Consider the following 20,529-nt stretch of genomic DNA (forward strand, 5'->3'; position numbering starts at 1 on the left):
GGATATGAATAAGAAAATCATAGAAGAAGAAACATAAGCAGTCAGTTTTATAATTAAATGTTTAATCTTACCAGCAATGAAAAGAAAATAAACATCATTTAGGCAATGGATGCCATCAAATTAGCAAAATTTAAAAAGAAATTCTAAATGATGGCAAAGCATAAGAAGCATTTTCATATGCTTCTGGCAGAAATCTAACTTGGTGCATAACCTTTGCAGAAAGCACTTTGGTAATATTTGAAAGCTTTCATTTTTTTTTAATGTTTTCACCTATTAATTTCATTCCTAGGAACTGTTCTAAAGCTATTAATTAGGGAAATAAAGTATTTGCATAATGTTCATCATTGATCACAGTATTGTTTATAATAGAGAAAAATTGGAAATCACTTAAATGTCCAAGAGTGAGGAAGTGCTTCCTTAAGTGGAAAATTAGCCATGAAGTTATAATTTTGGAGAATATTTTAAAGATGTGAGAAAATACGAAATGGTATAAGAAAAATTAACATATAGTCTTGTGTTTGCAATATTGCAGTTGGATATGCACACAGACATATGTGAAATGTAGCAAAATAATGTTATCTCTGGGTGGCGGGATGGAAGTGATAAAATATTTTTTCCAATTTTATACAGTATTTATAATAAGAATGCATGTTATTTAAAATGTAAATATTGTCTTACTGATTAGTTCCATATATAAATTCTGAGGGAGGCACTGTAGTTGGATGGTTAAGAGCACAGGCCATGAGTCATGCAGACCTGGCTTTGAATTGCAGCTCTGCCCTTGATCCGTTGTATGACATGGCCACTTTACTTTTCTAAGGCTCCATTTCCTCATCTGTGAATTGGGACTCCTAATACCTAACTCATAGAATTGTTAGGGTTAGAAATGATAATGTGTATAACAGCCTTTAAAAAAATTAATTCCCTATTTTACTTTAATTCTTGAAATAAAAACAGAAGGTAACTTCTTTTTGCCTCCCATTGACTGTATCATTAACAACAGAGATGTTCAAGATACAATAGTCAAAAACTCTTCTGTAATTACCCACATGTGTTACAGATTGATTATACATTTCATTAAAATAGAATTTAAATGGTAATAACTAAAATGTAATTTAAATGTTCTGCTAAGAGAAATGCTGTTTTCATTCTTGCTAATTTTTTCCTGCTATTGAACCACCACTAATGTTACCTTTATCTCCATGGATATAACAGCCTTTTGTAGCCTGGGTTCCACAACAGAATTATGCCCTAATGTCCTCAGGCATCCTTTGCATGTAATGAATTAGCTTCTCTTCTGTGTGTCTAGAATGGTACAAACTATGTACCGTCCTTGGGAGAATTGAGAAAACAGTCATCCAAATCATTGTCTTGTTCTGTGGTTCAGATGAGGAACCCTGATTTGATGCCTGGCACATATTAGGCACTCAGTATAAATGGAAGCAATTCCTATTGTTTTTTCCATAGAAGTCACATAAAAGAGCACTTGCTTTCTGGGTTTCTTTGCTTGGTGTTAGCTTCTTTGGGAAAAGGTAAGTGCACATCTCTGTGGTGGTTTCTCAGGCCTTGTCTTTGGATCTGGGACTGGCCATGGCGACAGCACCTTGGATAACTCCTCTTGTTTGCCCTCTTGTAGTGTACCAGCCTCCTTCCTCCACTGCAGGGCGCCAGAGTACTGCCTCCCATCTGAGTAGAGTTTTAGAATTTCAGTTATCTCCCCATAACTGTCCGTATATTAGAAGGCTTATTCAGGTCGGAATTAATACCTGTCCACAAAGTGCTCGATAGTAATGTATTCAGTTCTGGGTGTTGAAAACTGCTCTTTTGGAAAGCTGATCATTTTTTAATATACTGCTAAAGATACCTTTTTTTTTTAATCGTCTTGTGACATTCCTGTGACATTTCTTTTTAAAAATTTAAAAATTTTTATACAATTTAAAAAGTTACTTTCCATTTACAGTTATTAGAAAATATTGGCTATATTCACCGTGTTGTAAAATACATCCTTGAGTCTATCTTACACCCAACAGTTTGTACCTCCCACTCCCTCACCCTTATATTGCCCCTTCTCCCTTCCCTCTCCTCACTGGTAACCACTAGTTTGTTCTCTATAAAGATACTGTTTTAATATGTTTTCTGATGAATATGTTTTCATGATTGCTTCTTATTTTATTTTAGCTACTGATCTACTTCTTGCCTGGAATCCCATTTGTCTGGGGTTGGTAGAAGGTGTTATTGGCAAAATTCAGCTTCACTCAGGTATGTTTCTGTAAACTCCTTAAACTTGTCAAATTTAATGTGGCATTCTATGACATTTTCTTCTTTGAGGATAAATGTAGATTCTGTAATGGCTTTGATTCCTTTACCTTAATTTTGGGTCTGCCCAAAGTGGGTATATTTCCATATAAGTGAAACAAAAATACAAGCATACCTCATTTTATTGTCCTTTGCAGATATTGCGTTTTTTTACAAATTGAAGGTTTATGGCAACCTGGCATCAAACAAATATATTGGTGCTGTTTTTCCAGCAGCATTTGCTCACTTCATGTCTCTGTGTCACATTTAGGTAATTCTTGCAATATTTCAAACTTTATATTTGTTATGGTGATCTGTGATAAGTGATCTTTGTTACTACTACAACTCACTGAAGGCTCAGATGATGGTTAACAGTTTTTAGCAAGAAAGTATTTTATTGTTTTTTGCTTGTTTGTTTGTTTTGGCTGTGCCATGCGGCATGTGGTACCTTAGTTCCCCCACCAGGGATCAAACCTGCGCCCCCTGCAGTGGAAGCATAGAGTCTTAACCACTGGACTGCCAGGGAAGTCCCAATAAAGTTTTTTTTTTAATTGAAATATAGTTGATTTACAGTGTTGTGTTACTTTCTGGTGTACAGCAAAGTGATTCGGTTATACATGTATGTATTTATTCTTTTTCATATTCTTTTCCATTGTGGTTTATTACAGGATATTGAATATAATTCTCTGTGCTATACAGTAGGACCTTGTTGATTATCTATTTTATATATAGTAGTTTGTATCTGCTAATCCCAAACTCCTAATTTATCCCTCCCCTCCCCCTTTCCCTTTGGTAACCATAAGTTTGTTTTCTATGTCTGTGAGTCTTTCTCTGTTTCATAAATAAGTTTTTTTTTTTTTTCCGGCCACGCCACGCAACTTGCAGGATCTTAGTTCTCTGACCAGGAATTGAACCTGGGCCCTGGCAGTGAAAGCGCCGAGTCCTAACCACGGGACCACCAGGGAATTCCCTTGTGTCATATTTTAGATTCCACATATAAGTGATATCATATGGTATTTGTCTTTCTCTTTCTGACTTACTTCACTTAGTATGATAATCTCTAGGTCCGTCCATGTTGCTGCAAATGGCATTATTTCATTCTTTTTTTACGGATGAGTAATATTCCATTGTATTGATTTTTTTTTTAAAAAAATATATAATCATATATGTATATACATATCACATCTTCATTATCCATTCATCTGTTCATGGACATTTAGGTTGTTTCCATGTCTTGGTTATTGTAAATAGTGCTGCTATGAACATTGGGGTGCATGTATCTTTTTGAATTATAGTTTTCTCCAAATATATGCCCAGGAGTGGGATTTCTGGATCATGTGGCAACTCTAGTTTTTTAGGGAACCTCCATACTGTTTTCCATAGTGACTGCACCAATTTACATTCCCACCAACAGCATAGGACGGTTCCCTTTTTTCCACACCCTCTCCAACGTTTGCTATTTGTAGACTTTTTAATGATGGCCATTCTGACCAGTGTGAGGTGGTACCTCATTGTAGTTTTGATTTTCATTTCTCTAATAATTAGCGATGATGAGCATCTTTTCATGTATCTGTTGGCCGTCTGTTTGTCTTCTTTGGAGAAATGTCTACTTAGGTCTTTTGCCCATTTTTTGATTGGGTTGTTTGTTCTTTTGTCATTGAGTTGTATGAGCTGTTTGTATATTTTGGAAATTAAGCGCTTGTCAGTCACATGGTTTGCAAAGATTTTCTCCTAGTCTGTAGATTGTCTGTTTGTTTATGGTTTCCTTTGCTGTGCAAAAGCTTATAGGTTTGGATTAGGTCCCATTTGTTTCTTTTTGCTTTTATTTCTATTGCCTTGGGAGACTGACCTAAGAAAACATTGGTACTATTTATTTCAGAATGCTTTGCCTGTGTTCTCTTGTAGGAGTTTTATGGTGTTATGTCTTATATTTAAGTCTTTAAGCCATTTTGAGTTTATTTTTGTGCATGGTGTGAGGGAGTGTTCTAACTTCATTGATTTATGTGGGCTGTTCAGCTTTCCCAACACCACTTGCTGAAGAGACTGTCTTTTCTCCGCTGTATATTCAGCAAGAAAGTTTTTTTTTTTTTTTGCGGTACGCGGGCCTCTCACTGTTGTGGCCTCTCCAATTGCGGAGCACAGGCTCCGAACGCGCAGGCTCAGCGGCCATGGCTCACGGGCCCAGCCACTCGGCGTCATGTGGGATCTTCCCGGACCGGGGCACGAACCCGTGTCCCCAGCATCAGCAGGCGGACTCTCAACCACTGCGCCACCAGGGAAGCCCAGAAAGTATTTTTAATTAAGGTATGTACATTTTTTAGACATAATGCCAGTCCACTTAATAGACTACAGTTTAGTGTAAACAACTGTACACTGGGAGACCCAAAAATGTTGTGTGACTCATTTTATTTGCTTTATTGCAGTGGTCTGGAACTGAATCCACAGTATCTCCAAGGGATGCCCAAAAAGCTTTAGAGAAAGGGGGGCATAATATTAAAATCCTTTCTTCCTCTTAAAAAAAACCCCACAAGCTACTAAATGCCTATTTTTAGGAATTGTATCAGAAACTGTGCTAGTCGGTGGAATACAATAATGAGCAATAACTGACCTGTTCCCACCATGAGCGGAGCTTATGGTTTAAGAGGGAAGTTAGACATTAGTGAGTAATCCTTGAAATAAATGTATAATTATTTGTGAATTGTGTTAGGTGCTCTGACAGAAAGATACACCAACCACACTGATTTTGAGGGAGAGGACAGTAAGAACAAGGCTGGAGAGGTAGGCAGGTGTCAGACCGGGACTGGTTGGCTTTGGGTTAGCTGTCCATTCCTAATATAGTCAACTCTGGCCAGGGAGGAGTATGGGTCTGTTAGTACACAGTGCAGTCCTTTCCGGGAGCTGTATCCAGGGCGGGCAAATTCATGGAAGCTCTAGATCATTCACTAAGCCCTCCATTTGAAGAACAGGCACCTGTGCTGAGTTCAGAGGGAATTTTGTTTGTAAGAAGGTAGGTGTTACATAGGCAGGTCCCAAAAAGTCATGAAAAGGACTGAATGAAATATTTTAAGCACTAAATTTAAATATCTGTTTTTCCTTTGGTAGCAATTTTAATGTGAGTTAAGAGCTATAGGAAGCTTTGCTGTTATTGCTGTGTTATTGGGAGTGTAGCTACCTCTGTAGTGTGCTTTTAAAAATGCTTTAAAAATAAAATTACTGAGCGTTTGGAAGCTAGGTAATTTCTGGATGATATAAAGCACAAATTGCCGGAGACAGTCTAATATTCTTTTGCTAATTCTTGTGGTTATTTTCTGAAATGTGTCATCTATTTTATAGACACGAAAAGCTATTTATCACGGATATGCAGCTTGCTGAAAAACAAGCTGCATTTATCTACCACCTAGATTAAGGAATGAAACATGACGAATGTCTTTGGAGCCCTCACTGCCTTTCTCCAAGTATATCCTCTCCTGCCTTCTTCCCTTCAAGAGAGTCTGTGATTTTGAATATTGTACTTATTCGTCCCTTGATTTTCATTATTGCTGTTGTTACACATATATCCCTCGACAATATGTTGCTGAGCCTTGTGTTTGGGGAATTTTATATAAATGATATTAAGCTGTTTGTGTTCTTCCACTTCTCTCCACTCCCACAACTTGATGCTTTGTGATTTATCCACGTTGATATAGGAAACTTTAGTTCCTTATTTTCACTATTGCATGAATATATCATAATTTGTCCTTTTTTCTGTCATTGGGTAATTTTTGTCATTGTTGTTTGTTTTTTTGCCATTAGAAATAATACCACTGCGAGCATTATTGTACGTTCTGTCTTTGGTAGTTTTAAAATTCTTTCAATACAAAGGAGAAAAGCATTAGACATTGTGTAACATGCTAAGTATTTTAGTCACACTCTCCTACCTGTCCACATTTACATACGTATATCTTTAATTCATTTATATGCTGACAGGATAATTTCACAGTTGAATGTTCTGAGCTAAAATTCATTTTCTATTGTTTAAGTGAAGCTTATGAAACTTTGGAGTTATTTTTCTCCAATTTCAGTTATATCTTGAAACAGTGAATAAATCACTGACATGAGTCAAGAGACCTGAATTCAGGCTGTATTTATTAGCTTTCGGATATAGGAGAAGTTACATAACATCTGTTTCATCTGTTGCTGTGTAAAAGCTGTCCCAAAAGTTAACGCCTTAAAACAACAACGTATAATAGCTCACGATTCTATGGGTCAGCCATGCGGCTCTTCTGCCCTTTTCTTCTGTTGGCTGGGGTCATCCATGTGGCAACATTCAGCTGGGGGTTTGCCTGGGGGCATCTCAGTTTTCCTTCATGTGGCATCTCTGTCCACGTGTCTCATCTCACAAGGCCTCTCCTTGGGGCCTGTCTCTCCTGGATACCTTAGCATCCTTTCAGGGTGCTAAGACGACAAGTTCCAATGTATAAGGGCTTATCAAGCCTCTGCTTGGGTCACTGAGCTTGCTAATATCCCATTGGTCTAAGGAGGTCACACATCCAAACATAGAACTAACGTGGGAAGGGGCTTCACAAGGGTTTCCATCCCAGGAGGCTGGTTCATTGGGGGCCACAATGCCCCAGAGCCTCTACTTTATAAACTGTAAAACAAGAGTAAAACTAACTGCCCACTTTTTTTCCTTAGGGTATTGTGAATCTCAAATAAGATAATATACCTAAAGGTGCTTAGTAAATTATCACTATTTCATCAATTCTTTGGTTGCAAATACAAGCCTATCAGTTTATGCAAACAAATTTTGATTAGGAATTCAAGGGAACAAAACCAAGAAATGGATTTGTTCAGGATCTGAGATTACTTTTGTGGCAGGTGGTATCTGACCACCACTTCCCCCTGTACAGCTCCTACAGTCTTCTCTTCTTTTGGCTGTCTCTGTTTCTGTGTTACATGGGACAGAATTTATGCATTTATGTGGTACTCAAACCAACCTCAGCCCTCAAGCCAACCAACATCTGATGTTCCCTACAACTCCTGGAGACTGACTAGCCATCTAGTTCAGACCCCTACGGAAGAGACTTTTTGGCTTACCTTGAGCCAGGGACCGTCCCTGGTCACAAAGTTCAAACATGCCCACTGCTCTAAGCGGGACAGGCAAGCAAAGCAGGAGGGTTTGTCCTTGGCAGACAACCCAAAGTCATTTCCTACAAGCAATGTACAAATATGTTACTGGCTGATGAGTTTGATGCAGTCAAAGTATGGTCATTAGGAGGTAGCGGAGGTGTGGGCAGTTCCTGTGGTCAGCCCGTTTACATGCACTTTCTCTCCTTGCACCACGTGCCTTTCTTTGGACCAAAAACAAGAAGTTGGTAGGCAGTGTAGATATCTGTTATACAGGATATTTTGGAAGAGGGAAAGGTGGGGAATAGAGTGAACTAGAGAAAAAAATACTAAAAAGAAGTAAAGAAGGGCAGGGAGGGTGTCTCAGTTTTTCACTCTCCTAACCTGTCCCTTTTTTTTTTTTTTTTTCTTTTTCTTTTTCTTTTTTCTTCCTCCTGCCCCATCACTTCTAAGGTTTGGCTGTTAAGAAAGGGTGTGGGGAGGAAGCAAAGGAAAGTTTTTTCTGGGCCCCCTGCTGTTCTTCCCCTCACCCACAAGAGAACTGCAGCCGCACCCTGTGTATCAGTCCACCCCCAGCTCCCACCCCCTGAGCATCCATCTTACTCTTGTCACCTTCTCTTTCTTCATCCTCTGTCCTGGGCATGCCTCGTCTCCTCCCCTCCCTGTGTCCCATTAAAGCTCTTGCTCTGATCACACTACCACCTTGGCCGATGGGCAGTGTGTTCCTGGTATGTGTTGTAACGGAGATAATCACTCCATGTGCATTTTCCTACGGGGGCATCTTACCTTCTGGGGGTAGAAGATAAGGGGAATAAAATGTCTGTACTTAAACTTTTTCTCACTGCTGTTTCCCTCCTACTTAGTCTCTACATATTAATGCACGAATTTTCTTGCCTAGTGAGATGGGAACATAAGTTTACTTGAATAGTTGTCATTGACAGTCTAAAAACGGCGTGGGTGAGCCATGACTGTCATCAAGCTCATGGGATGTAAGCAGTCGTGACTTAGGAACCGTTAGTAGTTGGCTAGGGCTGCTGCAGCAAAGTTCCACAGACTGGGGGGCTTAAATAGAAATTTATTTTCTTGCAGTTCTGGAGGCTTGAAGTCTAAGATCAAGGTTTCATCAGGGTTGATTTCTTCTGAGATCTCTTTCGTTGGCTTGTAGATGGCTGTCTTCTCCTTGTTTCTTCACATCATCTTCACATTGTCTTCTCTCTGTGTAGTGTCTGTCTTCAAATTTCCTCTTATAAGGACACCAGTCGTATTGGATTAGAGCCCTCCCTAATGACCTCATTTAACTTACTTACACCTTTAAAGATCCCACTTTTTAGAATAGGGTCACATTCTGAGGCACTGGGGGTTAGGATTCAAACATATGAATTTTAAGGGAACATAATTCAGCCCTTAACAGGAACCTAACATTCACTGGAAAACTCACTGCAAAAGCATGTCAAAGAGAATTCCCCCCATTGCTTCTGACCCTTTGTTTTACAGTGGAATAGGCCATTCCCCAAATGTCACTGAGTAGGCACTGGCCCCAGCAGTGGACTAACCGTAAGATCACACAGTTGCCTTGGATCAGGTTACTTCATCCAAGCCTCAGTTGCCAACTATAAGACAAAGATGATGACACCTCCTAGATATGTTTATTGTAAGAGTTAATAAAACTTACATGAAGTGCTTAGCATAGCTCCTGTTAATAGTAGGCATTCAATAGATGCTGGCTATTACTAGTTTTTCCTTAGTTTTAAAGGTAACTTAGAGGTGTCACGTATATCACTAGAGAACCACTTAAGTTCTAGCTATACAATGTTGAACAAATTTTAAACTTAGACTTTTTTTTCCAATAATATTAATGTTTACTGAAACTAATGACACTAACATGTCACTAAAAGGTGACATGGTGGGGATTATAAAAAGTAATGTTTTTAGAAGTGAAATATTAGTAGCATTAGTGAAGGTTATATTTTATAATCCATCTGCCCCTTTAGAAAAATGTGTGTTGGAAGAATTTAAAAGTATTATTTGGTTGTGGTATCCTTTGCTGATAATTGCCCTTCCTTTTAGCAAGCTCTGTCCCCAAAATTGTTCTATTAACCCTGGTGCCTAGAAAACAACAATTTAGAACCATTAGCCTTTCTTCAGTTTGGAAGATGTCTTCCCCAGACATATGCAGGCAGGTGGACTTTCAGCCAGGGTCTAATGCAGCCTATTTCTGACAACCTGAAGGTGTCTGACTTTGGTTTGATCACTTGGGATTTATTAAGATGAGGAACAGAAAGTAGAAGGGACATGTAATGTGCTAAATAGATGAAGGAAAAGCAAAGCTTCATGAAAAATCATTGTCTTCTATTCCTTGTAGTGTCCAGGGGGGAGTAAGGATGATAGTCAAACTCTTACCACAGTTGTAATTACACATTAATTTTTTGTTTTCTTCTTTTTCGTTTGTCCTCTTCCACCCATCCTCCTTCCCCAGGGTATAAGCTCCAAGACAGGGGCTATGTGTGTTTTGCTCACTGCTGTGTCCCCCTGTGCAGTGGCTATTCAAAAATATTCAACAAATAGTTATTTAATAAATATTGACGGAGTGCCTATTATGTGCTGGGGGCTGCAGGATGAACAAAATTCAAAGCTTCCAGGAGCATAGAATCGAAGCCAAGAGATAGACATTAATTACCCCATCAGAATTTTATCATTAAACATAAGCTTCTGAAGAAGAAAAATGTAGGATGTTGTGAAGCACATAGCAGAGGGGCCTGACTGGTGGTAGCGGGGGCTCCTGGATGGAAGGCATCCCTGAGGAAGTGATGTCTGAGTTGAGGACTGAAATGTGTTTTCTCAATCACGGGAGTCTTTTTGCACAGCTGCTAACTCTGCCAACGACTACTTTCCTCTCATTCCCCACCCCTCACCTTGGCCCTGTCCAGATTATCATACTAATATTTCAGGCCTCAACCCAAACACCACTTCCTTAGGGATGCCTTCCATCCAGGAGACAGCTGTATCATCACAGAGCCAGGAAGAGATTGCTCGAGGCTGGAGGCTGTAAATGGATTACAAAAACTCTTTAAATTAAAATCTCCAGTAGTCCCCCCCTTATCTGTGGTTTCACTTTCCAAAGTTTCAGTTACCTGCGGTCAGCCATGGTCCGAAAATATTAAATGGAAAATTCCAAACAATTCATAAGTTTTAAATTGCACGCCATCCCGAGCGGTGTGATGAAATCTCACTGTTCTGCTTCCTCCTGCCTGGGATGTGAATCATCCCTTTGTCCAGCTTATCCACACTGTATGCTATCAGCCCATTAGTCACTTAGTCATCAGATCGACTGTTGAGGTATCACAGTGCTGTGTTCAAGTGATGCTTATTTTACTTAGTAATGATCCCAGTGTTCAAGAAAGAATGTATATATAGGGCTCGGTTCTACCTGTGGGTTCAGGCATCCACTTGGGGTCCTGGAACGTATCCCCGGGGGATACGTGTTTTGAAGACTGAGAAGAGGATAAGCTCGTTAGGGTAAGAAATATCTGAATATAAAATGCAAAAGTATTTTTCCTACAGTATATTCAGAAATAGTTTGAAGAGAGAATTGTCAGGAATCCTGATTAATTTAGCAATAGAGGCTCTTAGGTTAGTAGTAATTAAGTGAATTACTACTCCTAGTATTGAGCAGCTACAGACACAGTTCACTCAAGTCGCTCCCATTCATTCAAGTAGTACACACCATCTGCTGTTTCTTCACTTTTAAAGTGGTGAGGATATCTCGATCATTAAAATGCTAAAGTGTATTATGAGTATGATTTAAAAAGTTTGAGTTTGGTCCGTGGCTGTCAGTGGAGACCTTGCTATGACACTCAAAGACATGAAATATTTTTATACTTTAGTGTTTAATGAATGGAGTGTCACCAGCGTTGCCTTAGTAGTTTCCTAAAAAGCCATTAGAAAACCCCACTGCTCAAGGGCACTGGAGAAAAAGGAAGAGAAGCCTGACAGGGTCCCTGCAGAGCTCTCAGCCTCTGCTGGAGCCCTGCTTCTCAGGCACGGTCTTTAGATAGTGCTTCTGTTTAAATACAAGTTCAATTGTCTGCGTACAGTTGCACTTGAGAGAAGTGGATTGTTTTATTGTCTACTGACAACTCATATAATAAAAACATGTAAGGATTGCGATGATGGTTGTACAACTCTAAATTCTTCAGAATCATTGACTTGTTATACTTAAAATGAGTGAATTTTAAGGTATATGAATTATATCTCAATAAAGCCATTGAAAATATTTAAGTCAGAGAATAGCTTTTGTTGTATCCTGTTGTCATTACTTCTGATTTTAACTTAATTTAAAAATTAAGTAATCTACCTTTTGGTAACAAAGGTGACTTTTTTTCACGTACTAAAGTTGATTTGAAGGAAGTATTTTAAAGAAACAGTGTTATTCGGGACTTCCCTGGTGGCGCAGTGGTTAAGAATCTACCTGCCAATGCAGGGGACACAGGTTCAATCCCTGGTCAGGGAAGATCCCACATGCCGCAGAGCAACTAAGCCCGTGTGCCATGACTGAGCCTGCACTCTAGAGCCCGTGAGCCACAACTACTGAAGCCCACACGCCTAGAGCCTGTGCTCTGCAACAAGAGAAGCCACCACAATGAGAAGTCCACGCACCGCATTGAAGTGTAGCCCTCCGCACCCCGCCGCAACTAGAGAAAGCCCGCGGGCAGCAACGAAAACCCAACTCAGCCAAAAAAAAAAAAAAAGAAAGAAACAGTATTATTCATAACATAACATTTCTACCAAATAATCTACAATGTAATTTAAAAACAGTCATTTTATATTCGGTTTTTCATTCATGAGGGTCTCAGAACTCCTTATTTTGGAGGTAAGATTTACATTGGTGACTAGGTTCCTGGTTAATCCTTAAAAGATTCTTTAATTGTAGTTTAGCTGACCTATTCTGTTAATAGCTTTGGGTCTTGGAAGCAGGCAGCTAAGTGGTACAATTGGTTCCTTTCTTTGGCATCTTCTTGTCTCTGGTTTTTGCTTCCCTCTTCCTTTTACTCTCTTCCCAGGTACCTCGGTGCTGAATGACCCTTCCCTCCTCTCTTTGCTCCCCTCAGCCTGCTCCATTACTTTATGCTTCAGAATTTTCCATCACCTCCCTTGTCCCTGATCTGAGCTCCAATCTCCTTGGTGCAGATGGTTCCACCTCCCCGGTAGGAGCAGTACTTGAACTGGACACATGAAGGTGCCCCATAGTTCTGAGCTCTCTCAAGGGTCATCAGATAAGCATGCTGCCTAGTTCTGAGCGTACCTCTAACTGGCAGATTTTTATATCCTCAGGCAGAGAGAAACTTTAGAGGCAAGCCAACTTGCCTCTTCTGTTTCACGATCGTTCCATTTTCTAGTTATAAATGAATTTGTTCTTAAACTCTAGTTGTTTCCCTCAATGATCCCTATGGCAGTGATATTAAAAGTTTTTTTACTCCATAAAGAGAAGAGGCTTGTTAAGGTAAGATTGACTGACTGACTGTATGGGCCAGCTATAAACGTGCTTCCTATATTTATTTCCTCCTTTATATTCTTATTGAACATTTTGAAGTGATTACAATCAAATTATTATCAGGTCTAATTGTGTTTAAGAAAGAAGATCTTGGTTCTTGGCTATCAGGTTTTTTACAGCCGGTAGGCTTGGGTCCCTTCATGCACAGGGGCCAATCACCTCCAACCTTGAAGCATACTTATGTCACCCCCCAAAGCAGTAATTTATCTTCATGATGATAAACCTTCATCATAAATAAAAATCCCAATTATATTTAGTATGCCTGGGTTTAATAGGTAGGAAAGTATGTAATATATTAACATTTTAAATAAACGTGTAAGAAAACATCTTAGCACTTTAGGAAGATAAAGATATAGTTATCTGGAAAATGTACTTTTTATTTTTATAATGTTGACTTTTTAAATTTTTATTTTATTTTATTTATTTTTGGCTGTGTTGGGTCTTCATTGCTGTGCACGGGCTTTCTCTAGTTGCAGCGAGCGGGGGCTACTCTTCGTTGTGGTGCGCGGGCTTCTCATTGCGGTGGCTTCTCTTGTTGCAGAGCACGGGCTCGAGGCGCGCGGGCTTCAGTAGTTGTGGCTGGTGGGCTCTAGATCGCAGGCTCAGTAGTTGTGGCACACAGGCTTAGTTGCTCCGCGGCATGTGGGATCTTCCCTGACCAGGGCTCGAACCCGTGTCCCCTGCATTGGCAGGCAGATTCTTAACCACTGTGCCACCAGGGAAGTCCCCACTTTTTGTTTGGCCGCACCATGCAGCTTGTGGGATCTCAGTTCCCCAACCAGGGATTGAACTCATCCCCTCAGCAGTGAAAGCGTGGAGTCCTAACCAGGACTGCCAGGGAACTCCCTGGAAAATGTACTTTTATATAGAAACTCATTTTGCCCATGGATACTCTGTAAGTTAGACTTTTATAGTTTTCTAGGACTATTATAAATAGAAAAGACTTTATATTTTTATGGCGTATAATAGATTATTTCATTTTATGGCAGGTCATTATTAAGGATTTTATTATTAGGATGAATTTAAATTCATAGGTTAAGCTGAAGATGCTTCTGATTCCACCATTTGATACTTTTGAAATGGAGCCTAATAAGTGTACCTCTTGGCCCTAGATGCTGTTCTTATGAGTCATTGTCAGTTTTCTATATACCCAGACTTAGGAAACTTTAGTAGGCAACAGAGCGACCCATCAAGAAACACTGAGTAGTTACTATGCTTGGAAAATGAACAAATTAATAATTGGCTCTTTGGTCACTGAGAGTATTAGAAGCCCAATATGATGTACTTTGAAAAAAATAGCTCTGGTGTGCTGGTACTGTTACTTGTATTTCTACTTAACTGATGTATAATGGTGTACGTTGCTCCCTGAAATATATTCAAAGATGTATAGTGCTCTATTTCCATTAGGAAAAGAAAGCATTTTTCTTAATGTAGTTTTAAAAAATAGAAATAACCTTAAATATAAAGCAAAATATTATATTAAACATACCATGAATCCATATCTTTTAGTAGAAATCTAAATTCATGCATAAGTTTGCATAAAACCTATAGACTTATGCTCATATTCATTTAAAAGTACTAAGTGGCCAATTAATAGCTTATGCAATAGGTATCAATGAAGTAGGTTTTATGTACACATTGGACTGAATTTAAATTCCTACCAAAGATTTGTTTTAAAAAAAAAAGAAAAGCAGGATCCTTCAAATTGGAACATAATTTATCTTGAGATAAGCCGTTAAGACATTACCCAATTATTAGAGTCTCTTAAAATGCATAGTGTGTTAATATATTATATAACGGATCATTTAACGATACTTCGTACATTTTAAAAAATGAGATCAAGAGAAACTAGACAGATTATTTCTGACAGCAAGAGACTAGCAGTACTTGAAGAGATAATAGCCAAGAATTTTTGAAAACCAACTATAAATACAAGTCACAATGTCAAGAAATACTTTGAACTGCAAGGGAAAAAATACAAAGAAAACCACCCTTAGACACCTTGTAGTAAAACTGATGAAAACTAAAGACAAAGAAAACATCCTAAAGCAGCCAAAGAAAAACCACACATTAAATTCAAGGGCATTCAATCAGCCTTGATAGAAACAATGGAAGCTGGAAGACAGTGGAATGCTGTCTTCAAAGTGCCTGTCTAGAATTTTATACCTTCAAAAATTAAGGAAAAAAAGACATTTTGAGCCAAACAAAGAATTTGTCATCAGCAGTATCTGCACTAAAAGAAATACTAAGAATTCTTCAGGTAAAAGGAACATGATTCCAGATGGGAGTGTGGAGTTGTAGGAAGGAGTGAAGGTCAGTGGAAAGAGTAAATGTGTTGGTAAATTTAAATAAAGTTGGCTTTATATGAGGTTTAAAATTAACGCAGAATGAAAACACACAACAATAATAGTAACAATAGTGAGCTAGAAAGGGCTGGTGTTCTAAGGTCCTTTCACTGTCCAGGAACTGGCAAAAATACTAATTTACATTAGGCTTTTGTAAGTTAGGGCTCGTATTATCAGACCCTACAATATAACCACTAATAGCATAATAAAAGATTGTAAAAACCTAATAAAGGGGGAAATGGAATAATAATAATTTTAACACTTAATAATCCAAAAGAAGGCAAGAAAAGAAAGCATGTAGAACAGGTGGGACAAATGGTAAGACGGTAGAATGATTCTTAAGTTTATCAACAATTACATTACATACAAATGGACTTAGTACTCAGTTAAAAAACAAAGCTTTTCATAATGGAAAAACAATAAAAGTCATCTACAAGCTGCTTTTAAGACAAATACCTTAGGTATATGTGTATGTATATAGAATGGTCCAAAGTAAAAGGATAGAAAAAAAAGAGAAACCAAGCAAATGCTAACCTACTGAAAAATAATGTGTCTATCCCAATATCAAAACAGACTTTAAGGCAAGAAGCATAAAGAAGATATACATTTCAAAAATAGCAAAAGTTCAAGTCACCAGAAAGATATAGCAATTTTAAATTTGTACACACCTAAGCCTTAAAATATAAAAAGGGCAATGAGTCATTTGCCTTAAACTTATTAGTTAGACTGTCAACTTGAAACGGCAGAGAAACATATGAGTATTCTTATTATCAGCTTGACACAGAAGAAAGGAGAGGTGAGCCAACTATAATCCCCTTTCCTAATTCTCTTTTTTCCTTCTTACCGACACATCTCCATTCTCTGATTCATCTGGTGCAAATGCAGACTCCGAGCATTTATTAGAGGCGTAATCTACAGACGCTCTTCAAGAATTTAAATATTTGTTACCTGAATATTATGTTACAACTTCGGAGTATGTAGTAACCACCTGGGTTAGTATTTATTGGCATGCGGATATAATTATAAATTCTATTGTGCTGATTTCGAGTGTTAAGGCAGCAGGGTTCTCTCTGCTTTGTCATTTCCCACCTTCTCCTGTTGGACACTCCAGGTGACGTGGACCTAGGAGAGGTGAAGGAAGTGCTTTGTCCTCAGGAATATAGTCTGCAGGATTGGGACAAGCTAAAGGAGGAAAACATATGAGAGTCGTTATCAGATCCACCTTCTTTTTTATTTTTGCCTTTGGTTGTAACGTGAATGTTTATAGAGAGAAACTGGAAAGTGTCCAAAAGAGCAGTGAAAACAGAACCTTTGTATGCTACAAAAGTAAATAAATTTTTTTTTCTCTAAAAGAATTAAGTCTTAAAAAAAAAATCCCATTGAACCAGTTCAAATCAGAACCAGTCTTTGGAAAAGGTGAGCCAGAAGAAAAATATCAGAAAAGCAAAATCATTTTCACGCAAATATTTCATTCACTTCAAGTGTCTGGCCCACAGAATACGTACTGCCTATGTATTTCTATCACTAGGGGCTCTTTTAGTTGAATCTCACTTAACCTGTTTGCCAGATTAACCAACATGCCTTACTGCCTCTGCAGAGTCTGTTGGTAGATGCATTGGATGCTCTGAAGGCCGGGGGAGACTGGGTAGGAAGCCCTCTCCCTTCTGGTGGATCGTGTTTATTTCCAATCCTGTTCATACTTGTTTTACTCGATATTGTAATTACATAGTTAAATAAGCCCATCAACTATGAGTATTGATACAAAAAGAAAGACTTCCTGTTTCTATGAAGGCTAAATTGAATGCTTTGGAAAGACTAGATAAAGCTGTGTTGCATCAAAAGAAAAAAAAATGGTAAATTACCCCACCAAATACTTATTAGGGGCTCATTCTCAAAGAATGTGGGAATTTAGTTCCCCGACCAGGGATCATCGAACCAGTGCCCCATGTAATGGAAGCGCAGAGTCCTAACTACTGGACCACCAGGAAATTCCCTAAATTATGTATGTTTAAAAGGTCATTGTTAAACTCTCAAGTAAGATTAAAAGGACTAATGCCAACAATGGTAACCAATTGCTCTCCTAGTCTCTGCTAGTCTCCTTATATGAGAGAACTCACAAGGTGGGGTTTGGATTAGATTTAAAGAATTGCCATGGAGTGGGGAACAATGGTCAAAGGGAACATTAATTGTATATGTAATGTTTACATTTTTAAACAAATGGAATGTATTCCTTTATTTCCTATCGAATTAACATTAATAAAAATGAAAAGGATCGCTAGACGTTCATTGTTGGATCAAATGCTTATCTTTTCTATATGTCAGTAGGATGGATAGTCATGTTGAGAAATATGTAAGATGCAGTACTTCCTAGAGGTGAGGTCACGAGTAGGGAGAAAAGAGTTTCATCCAATTTTAGGAAAAAAAAAATTTTTTTTTAAATGAAAATCTTTATCCTGCCATTACTTATCCTCTTTTAACTGAGTCAGTTATTGTATAGGGCAAGCAATTGAATCTTTTCCAGGACTATTGTTTTAGTTTGCCCTAACTGGTCATGCTTTTCAAGATAATCACTTCCTAATCAGTTTTCTTATCTTGCTGGGGAAGTCAGATTTTCCTGTCTGTCTTTTCCTGAAGGAGTCAGGGTTACAAAATTGACCTTTTTTCCCATTGTAAAATGTTTAAAAAGTTGAAAAAATATCTTTATGCTGAAAGACCTTGCTAGACTAAATTACCTTTGCCACATGGTTGTACCGCATATCCAGAGTTCAGTGTGGCAGCTTTAATTGAGCCAAGTTTCTTCTGCTGGTGGGTGATATAAATTAATGCAGTAACCTGCATTTGTGCTTTTAAAAACTTTATTACAAAACTATGCCTGACTGGATACTGGGATTGCTAAATAGTAGTGATGCTATATATCAATACTTTTACATTTTTCTTGGCTTAAAGCACAAACTAGAGAAAATATATTTGGATCATTTAACCCTGTAACTAACATGCTCATTCTTGCCGAACTTCCAGGCTTCTATGTGTTTATTATTATGTTTTGTTTCACCTAAGGCAAAATAATTACAGGAATACATATTGCTATTTCTCATGAGGTTTTTTGTTTGTTTTGTTTTGTTTTCTAGGGGCAGCTTAGATATATCTTAGTGTCCAATTCAAATTTTTCATTTTCTTTCCATTATGATTTTAATGTTCCTTTGAACACTATTTCAAATACCTGTGTCTCTGTGTTTGACAGGAAATACACTTTTTAGTTTTTTTCATTTATTTATTTATTTATTTATTTATGGCTGCGTTGGGTCCTCATTGCTGAGTGCAGGCTTTCTCTAGTTGCGGTGAGCGGGGGCTACTCTTCCTTGTGGCGCACGGGCTTCTCATTGCGGTGGCTTCTCTTGTTGCGAAGCACGGGTTCTAGGTGCGTGGGCTTCAGTAGTTGTGGCACGCGGGCTCAGTAGTTGTGGCTCACGGGCTCTAGAGTGCAGGCTCAGTGGTTGTGGCACATGGGCTCAGTTGCTCCATGGCATGTGAGAATGTTCTCGGACCAGGGCTCGAACCCGTGTCCCCTGCATTGGCAGGCGGATTCTTAATCACTGCGCCACCAGGGAAGCCCACTTTTTAGTTTTTTACTCTCTGCTGTGGTAGATAAGACTCCTAACAAGTTCTTTTGTTCTTTAGAAGGAGTTTTTTTTTTCAAAAATGATTGAGACATAGTTCACACACCATAAAATTCACTCTTAAATTACAATTCCGTGGTGTTTAGTATCATCATAAGGTTGTACAACCATCACCACTATCTAATTCCAGGACATTTTCATCATCCCACCTTACTTAGATTATAACTAGTAAATATCGATTTCCTTATCTATCTTACCCTTAGTTTTTTCATTTTGATCAGTGTGTAAGACTGAAAACAGTAAGACAGGAAACTGTATATTAAAAGACTTATGAGATTTTAACCCAGTGCAATTTGTAGAGCTGGTTGGAAGTCAACTACAAAAAGACATTTTTATTCATGGTCCCCACACTCCCAGCGTCTAAATTATTTCAAAGCAGATTCCAGATGTTTTTCTGCAGATACTTCAGTATGTATTTCAACACTAATTATTGACACACCATGCTTTCCCCCTCTTTATTATCATTTACTAGATGCCCATATTTACATGGGTCTGCATCTGTCTTCTCTGTTCTTTTCTAGTATTCATTTGTCCATTCTTGTACTGGCACCACGTTGTTTTATTTACCATAGGTTTATCATATGTTTTGCTACCTGGTAAACATTAGCTTTTAGTAATAATAACAGGAATTATAAAAATTATTTAGTCCTCATAGATACTCTCTGAAATAGGTGGTTTTATCCCATTCTACAGATGAGAAAACCAAGAATTGGAGCAGTTAAGTATTAAGCTGAAGCACATGACAAATAAATAAGGCAGCTAAAATTTGAGTCTTTCTGACCTCAAAGTCCAGAACACTGAGGCTTCTCTGAAAAGGGAAAGCTACTGTTTACAAAATTTTTTCTCTTTTGTTTTAGATCATTTACATGGTATTTTCTCAGATTTAGTCTTCATTATAATCCCTCAGGCATATTGAACTTAAGTCTGTAATTTTTTTTATAGAAGCACCTCAGTTTTTCAGTTTCTGTGTATGAGTTTAGCTAGCTAAACTCTAAAAATATGCGTATTTTATTTTTGAATGTATTTGAGTTTGTAAGTTGAATTTCAGTATTGACAATACCAATGTTTTTGTGGAAAAAAGCATGCCTTTCGTTTCCCAAGTGAGTCTATGTGTGGGGTAAAACCTCTGTGTTTGAAATTTAGTATTTTTATATTTTTGGTACTATACCATTAGATGGCTTATTGGAAAGACATTTATTACATTTGATTGTGCACATTGTGTTTTTGTCATTGCTGTAATTTCTTAAAATCGCAATTCTTAATGTTAATATGAAAGCAAGAAGGCATAAACTGGGAAGAGGGCTTCCTAATGTTGGCTTGTCTGATCATCTGCCAACACTAAATTGTTCAGTGTAAAATAGAAATTATTCCTGTGAGGTTAAGAGACCTGTGGTAAGAATTTCTTTTTATTCAGCAGACTGTATTAGCATTCAACAGTTTATTATGTATTATGTGCTTTATTTATTTTGTGTTAGGTTTATTGTGTGTTAGGTGCTTGGTAACCTTAATCTGTGCCTGACGTACTTCCCAGCACATGGTAGGTCCTTGGTTAAAG

The 20,529-nt window shown here is 38.1% G+C and overlaps 1 protein-coding gene across 5 annotated transcripts in view; it reads left to right on the forward strand.

Moving 5' to 3' along the window:
* Positions 1-20,529, forward strand: part of INPP5F (inositol polyphosphate-5-phosphatase F) — a 92,599-nt gene that overhangs the window by 17,582 nt on the left and 54,488 nt on the right. For all 5 annotated transcript variants that reach the window (XM_082673775.1, XM_082673776.1, XM_082673777.1 and 2 more), the window contains exon 2: positions 2,179-2,259. In XM_082673775.1, coding sequence (XP_082529901.1) covers positions 2,179-2,259 — 81 coding nt within the window. The remainder of the gene's footprint in view (positions 1-2,178; positions 2,260-20,529) is intronic.

This window comes from Grampus griseus (assembly GCF_964374135.1).
Source record: "Grampus griseus genome assembly, chromosome: 16".
NCBI classification, from domain to species: Eukaryota; Metazoa; Chordata; class Mammalia; order Artiodactyla; family Delphinidae; genus Grampus; species Grampus griseus.